The sequence below is a fragment of the Pagrus pagrus genome (genome assembly GCF_965226575.1).
Source record: "Pagrus pagrus genome assembly, chromosome: 14".
NCBI classification, from domain to species: domain Eukaryota; kingdom Metazoa; phylum Chordata; class Actinopteri; order Spariformes; family Sparidae; genus Pagrus; species Pagrus pagrus.
This window is the reverse complement of record NC_140198.1, coordinates 18,400,201-18,413,670: the sequence shown is the minus strand read 5'-3', so window position 1 is coordinate 18,413,670 and position 13,470 is coordinate 18,400,201. Positions and strand designations below refer to the sequence as shown.

Here is a 13,470-nt window from a genome sequence, read left to right as displayed (position 1 = left end):
TTGATATCAATATTTTGGTAACGATATATATATATATACATTTTTTGCAGTGATCCCTCAAATGTGGTTTTCAAACACTTGTGACAAAGATATGTAATGGAGGCAGATTACTTTACAGTTCAGCAATGACTTTTGTTGGGTGCAGTGAAACAGTAAACTTCACTGGGAATTTAATGGATGTAAGAAAATATTAGAATATCTTAATGGATAAAACATAAATAGAATAATACCCAACAACAGAAACAATAAATAAAATGTACCATTTCAAGTAACGACTAAGTAAGATTAGCAAATATTTTTGGATTCTAGTTTTCCAAATACAAGGGTTTGTATATTTTCTCACTCTCATAATGATGAAAAATAACATTTTGATTTTAATTACTGGCAAAATAAGCAGTTGGAAGCAACAGCTTGGAGTCTGAGAACCAGTATTATAACCCAACGGACTCTGAATTTTTCAGGCCAATATCTATATTGGAAATTATATTGGGAGTTTAAAAATATGATTACAATATATTCACCAATAGTACTTTTCTAACATGAAAAACTAATAAATCTTGACACAGATCCCTTAGATTTTTTGTTTTCAAGTGGGACATTCTCCAGTTGAAAACACAACTAGTCAGTGCTCTCTGGTGGTCAAACAATGCCATGGTGACACTGCATCTGTACTGCCATTTCTTGTTACTTATTGGCCAAAATACACTGACACGGACGTCTCTGCAATACGCTGATATCAGCTGTTTTATCTGTCTCGCTCTACTTATGATTGGCATTTGTCCCTATTGGAATGAAAAAAACTATTGGTTGCATATTTCAAAACAAACAACTCCTGAAGCAAAAATACATTTAGAAAGACATAGTTAGTGTTTGAAGGAACATTAAATTACTAGTAACTGCAAATAAACAAAGCAGCAAAAAGTAAATCTTTCTTTACCTTTTCATACAGGCCTATGTCCTGAGATATTCAGTCCACATTTTAGACACGTGCATTTCCTAGAACAGGTTATATAGTTTTTCATGTAAAATGTTTTCTGTGAGGTTTAGCCTTTCCACAGCCACTGAATACTATCAGTAAAAAACAAAACACGACTTACACTTGCTTATTATATTGTTAAATGGATTGAAAAAAAAAATATTCAGATTCTAAACACTTACTTCCTGAGAGGTAAAGATCATCTGGTTCTTTTAAGGGATTCCCTGCAATCACATTTTCTTTTTCTCCCTCTATTCATTCATTTAAACACAAAAGTACTCTCTTAAAAGATCAATCTTCTCAGAAAAAAAACCCTTGGTTACAGCCCTTTAGTCTTTAAATGTATAATAAATAGAGTTGTCGGAAGGCATCAAGAGCTAGTGGGAGTTATTAAATGTTATATGATGGCAGTGAAATATTGCTTAACTACCTCTGCTGGATATCTCATTAAACTACTGTCACATTAAGCTGCTGTCTCTACCAAGTTAGGTTTGTAGTTAACCAGTTCAGCATGAGTCAGATAATGGTGATGACAAAGTGCCAGCAACACAGCAACAGCTACTCTGAGTGTAGATTAACAGGTATGTAATTGAGTCGAAGTGGAGTTATTAAGGTAGCCCATCTTTGCATTTAATTACACAGCTTGAGTGAAAGCATGACTGCGAGTGTATTTATAACAGCGGCCATCTGTAGGATGTGGCCATCTGTGGATGTTAAGTGTGTGTGTTTGTTGTACTGCGCTGTACATTTCGATCAAAGCCTCCACTCTTCACCCAGGGCTATAAATGTGTGTTCATCATTTCGAATTGCTTTATTGCTGCACCATTGCTCTGGCATTGTGGGGAGCTGGAAAGTGGGGTGAGGGGTGGATTTGTACAATTATAGAACTGATGATGCAAAGACACTGAAGCACACATTCCCCCTTACACAACCCCGAGTGGTATGGTCCAGAGTCTTAAAGGCAGAGTGTGCAGCTGAGATGGGTGCATAACTTTCTTATTTTTTTATTTTACATTTATTCAACCAAACAAAATAGTTCACATGATGATAAAGTGTACAAGAAATCAAATAATAAATTATTGTAAATGTTGCTGTTTTTTAAAACACATGCTGAAACATGTGGGTATGCAGTAATAGCTCATAATGAAATAATCCACTTAATTTCTGATGATTACTTATCTAATTATCACTGTCCTTCATGCCTCTCAGCCCTATATTACTCAATGTAAAATGAATGAACACAAATGCAGGCATAGCCACACGACTACACACACACATAAGATTTCAGGGGGTAAAGCAAGGGAAATGTCATCCTCAGTGCAATTGTCACCCTCAATTAAAACATAAAAGATTATTGACTCATAGACTCAACAATTCCTCCAGTATATTAGGTGATGGCAGCATTCAACTTCAAATACAATGATTGCAATATGCCATTAATAGAAAGGAAGAAGAAGAAGCAGCTATCCACAGGCTATAACCATGGAGAAGCCAGGAGGAGGTCTGATATTAGGACATTTTTCTCAAAAAGTTGAGAGGTGTGATGGCAGCTAATGAGCTACTAGAAGAAGAAGTTTATTTTTAGAGGTTCTGTTTGCTAGTTTGCAAAGTTATCTCAAGATGATGTTGCCTGTCTGTAATTGAAGGTTGCTAGCTAGTTAAGCTCGTGGCAAAAAGGCTCAAAAGCTTAGCAGTAGCTACACAACAGCTGTCAAAAGGCAACCAAAAGAACAGCAGTATGTGATTTGATGACAGTGTGGGAGTTTTGAATTTTAATTTCTTCGATTGGAATTTACATGTAGCCTGAAAATTCATACGACAGCGTTAAATCATATATGTTAGGAGAATAAATATTTAAAGGCAATGCAGAATGCTTGAGAGGCTCACTGCTCGATATTCCATTACATTATAAAACCTGAAATTTTTGATTTTCCACCATAGATTCAGAAAAGGTAAATGTGAGTGCAGAAAAATTCAAAAGAATGCTGAAAATGAAGTTTCTGATGCTCAAAACGTCCTGAAAGAGGACCCACGGCCTAATATGCATCCTCCCCAACGTTGAAGTGAAACCTACGCCCCTGTATACACACATAGACACACACAGATTTTGATGCACCGGTCCTACTTAGTCCTCAGCACTACAACGGTGATCATATGACAACAACAAGCCCCCCTATTGCCATGGCAACAACTGCACCATTGCTAAGGCAACAGCTGCAGAGTGTTACAACAAGCAGAAAAACCTTCATGCATTTTCAGTCTCATTATTTCATCCGGTTAATGCAAACTCCTGTTTCCTTTGTGTGTGCGCGTGTGTGTGTGTGTGTGTGTGTGTGTGTGTGTGTGTGAGAGAGAGAGAGAGAGATTTGGTCTTCTTTAAGTCGCTCTCGCGGTGCTTCGTGTTTTCTTTTTCTGTGATGCATATGTAATTCACACTCTCCTCCTCAACACATTTTCTTTCGGTCTAATTCCTTCTGTCTTAACACACACACACACACACACACACACACACACACACACACACACACACGTACACACACACTCATACACGTACACACACGCACTCACCCACTCTCCCTCTCCGTTTCTCTCTCCTTCACTGTCCCCTCCCTCAGTTCTTCCTCTCCATCCTCTGCTGTTTCGCTGTCTTATTCTCTGTTTCTCTTTTTCCCTTTCTTTCCACAGTGTGAACCTCCCTCCCTCCCCCTTTTTATTTTAATCCCCACCACCTCTGCTTTCCATCTCCATCCTCCCCCTTCCTCCATCTCCTTTCATATTCACCCCATCTTTTCGCTTTCTTTTCCGCTGTTTTTTTCTCTTGCCTCGGACAAAAAGGAAAACGGATGTACTCTCACCTTCCCCTTTTCTCTCTGCTCTTTTTCTCTCTAATACTAAATTCCGAGACCACCCTCTCTCCTCTCCTCTCTCTTTCTTTGCTCACTCTCTCTATTTCCCTGTGGCCCTCCCCCTCCCTTTTCATGTTTCCCCCTCCCTCCATCCTCTCTTTCCCTCGCTGGTTCAGTTAGTCAAAGAACAGATTCACGGAAGGAGAGAAAAGGGGGGAAAGGCAGGACGAGAGTGAGAGCGCAGGAGTGGGGCAGGCTGGGGAGAGGGGTGTGGGGTCTCAGCCCTCTGTTGTGGGGGGTTGGGGGGGTTGAGATACACCCCAATATTTTGTTCTAAGTACCATGGACTGCCTCTGCATTGTGACTACAAAGGTAAGCCAATCTGTTGTTCCTTACTTTAGCTCTGTGTGTGTGTGTGAGAGGGAGAGAGAGTGAGAGGTGCCACAACTGTATCTGGACACACGAAGAAGGAAGCTCTCATCCTTCGATTTATAAAAGCACACATGCCATTTCCTCTCCTGTAAGACACAAACATGTTTCTATCTTTGGTGTCTTTTTTCGAGATTTGAAGATGTCAGAAAAACCTGAGGTTGAGCCGGGCTACCTGAGCGAGCGGTGTGTGGACAGAATACTCTTTGATATTTCCCTCTCTGGACGACCCTCTCTCCCACTCTCTCTGCATCTCCTACTCTGTGTCATGCTTTGCGAGCGTATTAACAGGGGCTGGCTGACCTGCATGGATGTAGTAAAAAAGCGGGAGAGAGGGTTACTTGTGCGGGGCTTTGTGTCATGCCGGAGCTGCAGAATATGTCAGGGAGAGACCATGGGAGGGCATCCTGCATGCTAATCTCCTCCGATTCTCAGCTGCTTTATCTTAACCTCGACCGTATAGCTGCCCAATGTGCATCTGCGCACATCTGCCTCTCTCACACACAGGATGTGAGCGATGCGTTATATCATACACATGTGCTCAACGTCAGCAGCACTCAGCCCCGGCGCTCCACAGAGGCAGCCCCCTGTCATGAAATTGGCTGATAAAATGAGAAAGAGCTTTAATGCAGTCAGGACTCCAGACACACTCTTGTTTGTTCAGACGGCTACAATCTGTTCCTTCAGAAATCCTTGTGGACACACTTACAGGTGAGCAATATACTGGAGCAGCTGCACCTGGATGCAAGAAGTGGTGACAGAAAGTGGGGAAACACACAGACACACACAAACACACAAACACAGCAACTCTGAAGGTGGAGATCATTTGGAAATTAAACTCAGAGTCAGTGTGAGTAGAGGAGAATCGAGTGCAGCTGGTCCTTTCAGATGTATTACATAAATTTGTGCTTAACTGTGGCACATTACATTCATTTGCTTATCAAGCTCTCAGTTTCCTTGGCAACTGAGATTATTGGTCAGTTAAACGTAGATAGGAGGTAGATGCAGACAGATGAGCAGTGAAACAGATTTTTACCCTGTGGAGGTTCACATTAAAGAACATTCAATATATTTACAGATAAAAATAAAAACTGATAAGTGCCTGTTGGCTCTACAAAGCCTGTTGTTGTTTCCTATCACGACACAGTGTGACAAACTCTCCAGAATGAAAATGTCAAGGTACCTCTCTTTGAACATCAGCCCCTCATGCGTCTTATTTGTCCTGAGTGTGACTCATTGAGTTACTTAAGAAGGAAAGAGACAGTGTAAGTGAAAGACTACAGTTGGTAACAGTAGATATTTCACCAAACTTGTTCCTGCATCGCCATCAAAGTGAGAAAAGACGTACTGTAAAGCTGGCAAAGAAAACACGACTATTGCCAAGAGACTGTGAGACAGATGGTCAGTTTATAAAAGGGAAAGTTATAATAATATAATATAATGGCTGGTTGGCAAGTCCTCCATCAACCAATGAGATGTTTGGTTGCATGTTCATTGCTTTGCTTACATGTGACTTCAAACACACTAGGATAGAAATTCACTAAACCTTTGGTATCCAATAATATTAATGCAGCTATAAGTCATTGCTTTGGCTAACTTCCTGTTTGTTTTACAGTTAGCAACCCCTGCCCTCGTCTTTACGTCACCACATGAATGCGCAGGGGTAATTGCCAGACATAGCAGCAAACAGGAGGATCCTGCTCTCTAGACAGGACCGCCTCTCAATGGAGTTCTCTGTCCTGATTGGATAAAGTGGACAGGGATACCAGAACATTTACTGCATGAGCAGGGAGTGGAGAGACATGGGTTTCTGACCACTCTACGACACTGATTACAGTTGGACTATAGAGCTATTTAACACCTATTTTAATACAAATATATTGCTTACAGCAGCTTTAAGTGAAATAAATATGGCTGTACAATTATCGCAATACAACTGAAATCACAATATGGCTAAGTGCAATATCCCAATCGCAAGGTAAAATGTCTGACAAAACAGCTTGATAGTGAAGTACTGTAGTGCTCAGATGCCTACGAGTCTTGTTCTACAGATGTAAGACAACATGTTTGTTTGGTCCACACAAATCATGATCTTAGTTTTTTCAGTGAAAATGAAGATTGTGTTGCAAAAGTGATCATTCCCACTAATCGTGAATCACATCACAATCATATTATCTGTCAAAATAATCTTGAATAAAAACTGGACATTGTTTCCACTGTGCAAATTTAACTTGATTGGTCAAAAACCTTGGTGTGTCCCTTTAAATGTGTGATTAAACATTAATGGAGGCTGGCTGCATTGCAGGTGAGGACTGTGGCTTGCCATCATGTAGCAGATGATGGGTGAGCAGCTCCCTGGGCGAGCTGTTCCCTGGGAGACACCCACATACTGTAGAGCAGGTTATGTGAACAATGTTGCTTCCTCATGCAGGTCTGTGCACGAAGTTTTGCTGTGTGGGTGAAGCCACAGTAAGCCAGCGAGTGACAAATATCTGATAACACACCGGGTTGAACTTAAACACCACCGTGCTGCTCAATGCTGCCTTTAGTTTGAAGAGTAGCAGCCTGGACAATACCTAACATTGTAATAGAAGCTTCTCACAGCCATCTTTCAGACTGATCGGCCACCGAAACCCTGAATATCCAATGAAATATAATAAATGGACCTATTTTGAAAGCAATGGAGGAAGATTTATTACAATTCTGTGATAAAATAAAATAAAGCACTTACAGCAAGTTCCTTTGTACTCAAGAGGAAGTTATTATCATTATTATTTGAATAGTAGTTTTTGCCCTTTTCAAGTATTTATTTTTCTTTAAAAATACTAGTATTGTCCTTACACATCTATCTAATACTGACAATCTCCAACATTGGAGCCTCTTGGATAATAAGTAGCTTCTAGCTACAAAAGCCTCCAAAACACCTCAGAGACATGTTATGTGGAACATAATGTTTTGTCTGTATGCTGTGTTGGCATCAATCGTTTAAAAATAAGATTTGAGAGGAGGCTAACTCTGAAAACACTCAAAGAAATTATGCCATGCACTGATGCCACCTTGAACAGCTTACTGTTTTATCTAATTGATAAAAAAAACACTTAAACACTAGACAAAAGCCAAAAAAAACACCCACTAACATTTGGCTTTTGTCTCAAATTGGAAAGGGTACAATCGGTAGTACCAGGTATTTATTGGCTCCAGCTCCGATCAGCAGTGATAGAAATACAGTATAAGACCTGGGTGGACACCCTTTTAGCCCCTTTTTTGGCTCAATGCTTTGAAGCATGTTGAAGTTAAGGATGTTGGCATGTAAATACTTTTCCATCCATCTCCGTTCAAGCAGTGCTCACACAACAGTCGGCGTTGAGTTTGACAAAGGGACTGATGTAAAAGATAGAAAATAGTACCAAAGAAACAGAAGTGAGGGCTACAGGTTGGGCTTCGCGCCTACACTCAGGCTTTTGAAATTTTGCAAAGCAGTATGCCTTGGTATTTTTTTGGTTATGACTTATTGATCACAAAGCAAAGTACAAATCCAATCTCTGTTTTTTGGTTTCATGAAATGCCCTTGGATCCAAAGAGCACCTGCTTTTTAATACCTGCATTTGTGATGCAGCACTACTTGCCAATCTGACATTTGATCTTTTTATAACATAATAACAGATGTAACATTATCACTGGCTTGCAAGCTGCTTTCTACTGTTTCCTGTCTTCCAGCATGTTTCTAACGTCAAATTTTACATACCAAGAAAAAGATAAAGAAAGGGAATCACCTATTTTTATCAGGTGAAGCCACGTTTAAAAAAAAAAAAAAAAAGACTTGCACATACGCACAAATGCTGGTGTAAAGATTGTAAAAGAGATGAGCCAGGAACACTTTCGGTTCGTACCAAGTAACAGATACTTTTTCCTCCTGAGCATTTCAATGGCTTATGTAATTTTCTTCTTCCTACACTCAAATCTCAGACAAAAATAAATAACAAATTGCAACATATGATAGCAGTGCATCATACAGAAGTGTCATTACATAACATTTAGAATATTAGGGCATATCAGCTCGAGGAGACGTCACAGGATTTATATTTGGTTGCGAGCTTGACAATACCTTTGACTCTCCCTCCCTGTATGGCACTGAGTCAGAGAAGGATGATGTTTGATGTTTGAGAGGCGAGAACAAAGATGGTGCACACAGTAAAAGGGATTTCAGCTCTGAAAGCAACTTATCTTATTGCAATCGTGATGTGTGATGGAAAATGATTGGGGTGAAGAATCACGTATGTATCTCCCGGGAGGAAAGGAGGACACACTTTATATTTCTGCTCGCTCTTACTGCCTTCCTCCTGCTTTGCTTGTCTTACACTCCTTTGATTATCACTCCTCTCCCTGTTGTCACCCTCGTTCCACTTCTCTGCTCTCACATTTCCAATTCCACATTTTTTTTTTTTGTCCTCTCTGCCTCCTTCACCTCTGTAATCCCTCACTCAGTCCTCTCTTCCAGCTTCCTCCTCCCTTTATCTCCTTTTACCCCCCCCCCCTCTACTTACTCTCCCCTTTCCTGCTCTCTACTCGCTAGCTTACCTTCTGCCCTCCTCTTCAGCACTTTCGAGGCTTCCCTAGTTAGTGCTCCTTCAAATAAATTATACATTTGACAAGATGTAGTCAAAGTCAGCAGCTCTGTGTGCACATTACTGGCTTCATGTATGGCTTCGTGCTCCAACATGAACATGCTCTTGCAGGGAATGGGTCTGAACACTCACATTTGTAATGTTTTTTGTGCTGCCAGCTGTTCTTATGGTTCAATATATATGAATATTTATGCGTGTGTGCATACAAGGATGAGGAGCTTATGGCTGCTGCATCCTGCTCTTGTCCACAGAGTCTCCAAAATGGAGTTAAGCTAAACCCCCCGCTCACAAATCAAACAGAGCCTCCTCAGTATCCACTCAGCTCGTCCGCAATTCTGCTCATCTTAACAAGTGTCCATTCACCCATACCCTGCGATGTGTGTCTGCACGAGTGTGTAACATACAGTGCAGTGTGCTGTGGGTAAGGATTAGTGATCCAGTGGAGAGCTAATATGATCTCCGCTCAAGGGCACGAGCTTCCATGAGGCCTTTGTATGCAGCCACAGAGACACTGATCCTGCCAAGTTGCTCCCAGGGCACAGTGAGCGAAGGAGCAGGGCTTGCCCCGGTGCAAGACTGATGCCATGACTGCACAGCACAGAGCATCTCTATTGTCCGATACAAAAAAAAGACAGAAAGCAGAATGGAGGGGACAGCAGTAGTTCTACACAGATGTTATTTTCTCCTTTTCCTCCTTAAATCGAATGGCATCGTGGTTTTTATGCTCATGAAGAAATCTATCGCAAATTCCGCCGCTCAGCTACGGTTTTGTTTCATCTTTAAGTACATATTGCAGCACTCACCCACACATTCCACCGCTTTCCCGAAAGAAAGCCACACACACCTACATGATCAGACAGAACCTCGCACAAACTGCAGAGCTTCCTGCTCCATGCACAAGTGGCTTCTGCACTGTGGATTGTTAACTGCAACCTTTGCTCGAGTGCGAGTTCATGTCTTAGAAAACTTGTCAGGTTTAATTAAACAGGAGGAGAGACTGGCTGTGCTGCTGGTGCTAAATCCAAGCAGCTGTAATTGGGAATGGTGTTGTTGCAGATCAAATCGTTTTATCTCTTATCTCTTGACTTAGAACATCGAATCACTGCCTGTTTTCAACATATATGTTCGTCAATCACGCTGTTTCAACCAAACTATGATAATACGATGCCACTGCAATGCTAACCTCCAGTCTCTCAACTACTTTATAATGCCCACCACCCCCACCAGGAGCCTTAGCCAGCAAGGAGGCTGCTAAGAGCTTCTCTTTGTCAAAAGCACACAACACAATCTGTGCTCCGCTCTTCAGGCTGTTTCGCTTCCCTCGACTCTACAGTTTCACCACAGAGAGGATGAGCAATGCCTTATCTTTTCTTTTGAATCTTACCTTGGATGTTTAAATGTTAAGGATGTTTCAGGGCGCACCAATGTAAAGAGGCCACAGGCTCAGTCAGTATCTTATTTGGTGTTTAGTTTGAACATATCTTTCATCTATTAAATAAAAAGGCTAATTTCTTCTTTTGAATGAACAGGCTTTCATTGAGCTTTCATTTAAAACCCTTATCTATGGTGCCACAGATTGATCATCCTTTTGTTGCTTTGACATTAATGGAATGTAATCAAACCTTTTATTTTGGTCTTGATTTATTAAAAAAAATCACCCCACTTCCTGTCCACCAGCCTGCTTTACAGGCTGTGCTGCTTAATTTCAGTGTTTTGGCTGTCAGCATCGCTGTCCGTCCTGAAATTGTCCATATGACAGGTGACAGATTTGATCCATCATGGGTTGTTTGGACTGGAGACTTTGTCATCTCACATTGAGCGAGAAGGCTAATGGCGAAACATGAGCCTGCTAGGGTGGACAAGGAGGAGGGACTGCTGCTGATGGCTGTGCTACACTGCTGTATGCACTGGCTGGACAAGAAACACAACAAATTGTGATGGTAATTCAGTAAATATGACTGAGAAAGTAACTAAATCAATGGCGATTATGGTGATGTTAATTTAAACATGTGGGTAGATTCAACAGAAGAGGTCCTGTGGGCCTCATTAGGTAGGTCAAGTAGGGTCAACTTCTCACCAGGGCCCGTGTAATAAAACTACACTGTAATCATTTTAGTTAAAAGAGTCGACTAACTAGCTTATGTTACGTAATTAGAGCGTGTTTGTCAATGTGTGGTGCTTGTGTGTGTGGAGAGTGGAACCGGAGTGTGACGAAAAGAGGAAGGTAGAAGAAAAATTGCAGGAACAAGAATGAGAAGGATGGTAGTGCTGATATCATCGATATGAATAGAACTTGCATTAGCCTTGCAAATGGGATCAGATTTTCTTTCAGTGCTGTGATGATGTTTTTCAATATAGCACACAATGACACCTTGTGGCACGTTGGTAAACTACAGCGCAGGAGTCCATGACAATCTGGCTCAGGTATGTCGTCAAATTTGAGCTGCTTGTGTCCATAGTGGATGCTGAACGTTATGCAACCTGAGTCCTAGAGTACAAACGTGGTCTGCCTCCGCTGAGGTTGAGGCCTTGTGTTGTTCCTCATACTTAATAGGAAACTGCAGGACCCTATATCAGCTATTCACAAGCAGTCTCTTGTCACAGACCTTTGTAATGTTCTCATCTAAAATTCAGGTCATGGATTCAGAGGCTTTTAACCTCCCCATTTGGCAAAATAACAGAAGACTGCCCCGAGTACCGGTCATACTTGAATTACATGCTTTCTAACTCTGATAATCCACCTTGCTGCCAACATGTGTGGCTTTAGCACAGAAAACAAAAAAACACATCTGAATGAAAATCATGACATGAGCTAATGACACAGTGAGAGTTCAAACACAAACGCACGCTCACACTCAACACAGTCATGTACAAGCGCACATATTTTGTGTGATTTGTTTGTCTCTGGCTCCGTATCTTCATGTTCCCCTTATAGGTGATGTCAGTTGCCTAGCAACCAAGCAATCAGGGCCCGATTGTTGCCATGACAACATGGCAGGGGTATCATCATCATGGAGAGAATAGAGATGAAAAGAGGAAGGGAGGGAGAGAGAGAAAGAGAGAGAGCGAGAGAGAGAGAGAAAGAGAGAGAGCCCTGCCATTGAAGGGTGTTGATAATGTGAAGCCCACAGTATCCAGGTAGGAGGATGACCTCTGTGTAGGCGGCGGCAGAGAATGCTCATGAATGCGGAGAATAGAAAATTAATGTTGGGTCTTATGCGGCTGAATCCACGGGTTACACAGCGTTTGACAACTGCTCTAACAACGCAAGCTTCATTCCAGATGGAAATGTCACGACGTGCTCCAGTTGTCTTTAGTCACAGACAGCGAGGCTGATGCAGAAGCCGCTGCTCAGTGTGTCGCTGGGGTCCAGAGGGCTTCAGGCCTAACCTCCGTAGGTGTCATAACCCATCCATCACCCGACAGCAGTCCACTGTAAAACAGCCCAATGGGGTCATGGTGCATTGACTCTGTTTATTCCCTCGCTCAACCCTTAATACAGCCATGTAGCAGAAAGTAACGGGGCCTGAGAAGGCAGGAGCAGGAACAAATACACCCATTATGATGCAGATTAAGCTACTGCATGGATCAGAGTGGACGCAGAATTATATTAGGTGTCAAAACGCTGACAACATTGATTTAATAAGTGGCGTGACCGAATGAAGACTGATCAAGCATCACTAAGCTAACATTAGTGAAGATAGTGTACTGAAAAGCTTCGACTTCTGAATCATTATAAAACTGCATATTCTACGCGTGTGCTGTGTGACGTAATCGTCCACAAAATGTCTGTTTGTTGACTTCATAAAATACTTGACTGTTAACAACTGCTGTCATCCTCATTTGATAACTTGCACACTTGTTTTTATACATACATTTTGTACATACATGAGAATTTCATGGGCAAATAAACTTTCACGGTCGAGTCAGGGACTATATTGTTTTTTATTGTTTGTTTATTGTGCAGGAGCAAATGCCACAGGGGAGTGATTCAACTCCTTTGGTTAATGTAATGAAATGCCTAGTCTCAAATTATTGCTCAAACTGTAGACAGGGACGTATGTGGCCTTTAGTTGAGGATACAGAAATTATTATCATAGCAATTTAAGTATTATTGTCTTCATACAGGAATTCTATCTTAATTGATACCTGTCTGATACAGTAAACCTTGATCATTGCAGTTTGAATTAAAAGAGTTTCTGAATGTTTAAAAATAATCTAGACACACACTAGTTGAAGTGGTTTCTATCGACTCAAAGAATAGAAACTGTACTGTACATCTAGAGAAACAGCATATACTTTAATAGTGCACTGGGATGTTTTTGGAGAAATAAATATTCTCTTTCATTTTAAAACATGAATACCGATTGTAACACCTGATGCTTTAATCGTTTCACTGATACGACTTTGCTAGGCTGAAGTGAACTGGTAAGGTATAGGAGGCTGTATAAAGATACTATCTGGAAAAAAAAGGAAAATGACATGAAATATGAACTTCAAAAACACAGAGTGCAGTATGACTGATTCATGACCTTTAGAGACTGTTTGATGGATAGACAGAGGAGGCATACCGCCCAATTCACCATCGCTAAAT

The 13,470-nt window shown here is 41.2% G+C and overlaps 2 protein-coding genes across 4 annotated transcripts in view; one reads left to right on the top strand and one right to left on the bottom strand.

The window, feature by feature from the left end:
• Positions 1–13,470, bottom strand: part of zbtb20 (zinc finger and BTB domain containing 20) — a 121,547-nt gene that overhangs the window by 50,172 nt on the left and 57,905 nt on the right. The gene's annotated exons all lie outside the window — the stretch shown is intronic.
• Positions 4,091–13,470, top strand: part of dlg4a (discs, large homolog 4a) — a 76,179-nt gene continuing 66,799 nt past the window's right edge. For all 3 annotated transcript variants that reach the window (XM_084373447.1, XM_084373445.1, XM_084373444.1), the window contains exon 1: positions 4,091–4,194. In XM_084373447.1, coding sequence (XP_084229573.1) covers positions 4,165–4,194 — 30 coding nt within the window. In that variant the 5' untranslated portion in view covers positions 4,091–4,164. The remainder of the gene's footprint in view (positions 4,195–13,470) is intronic.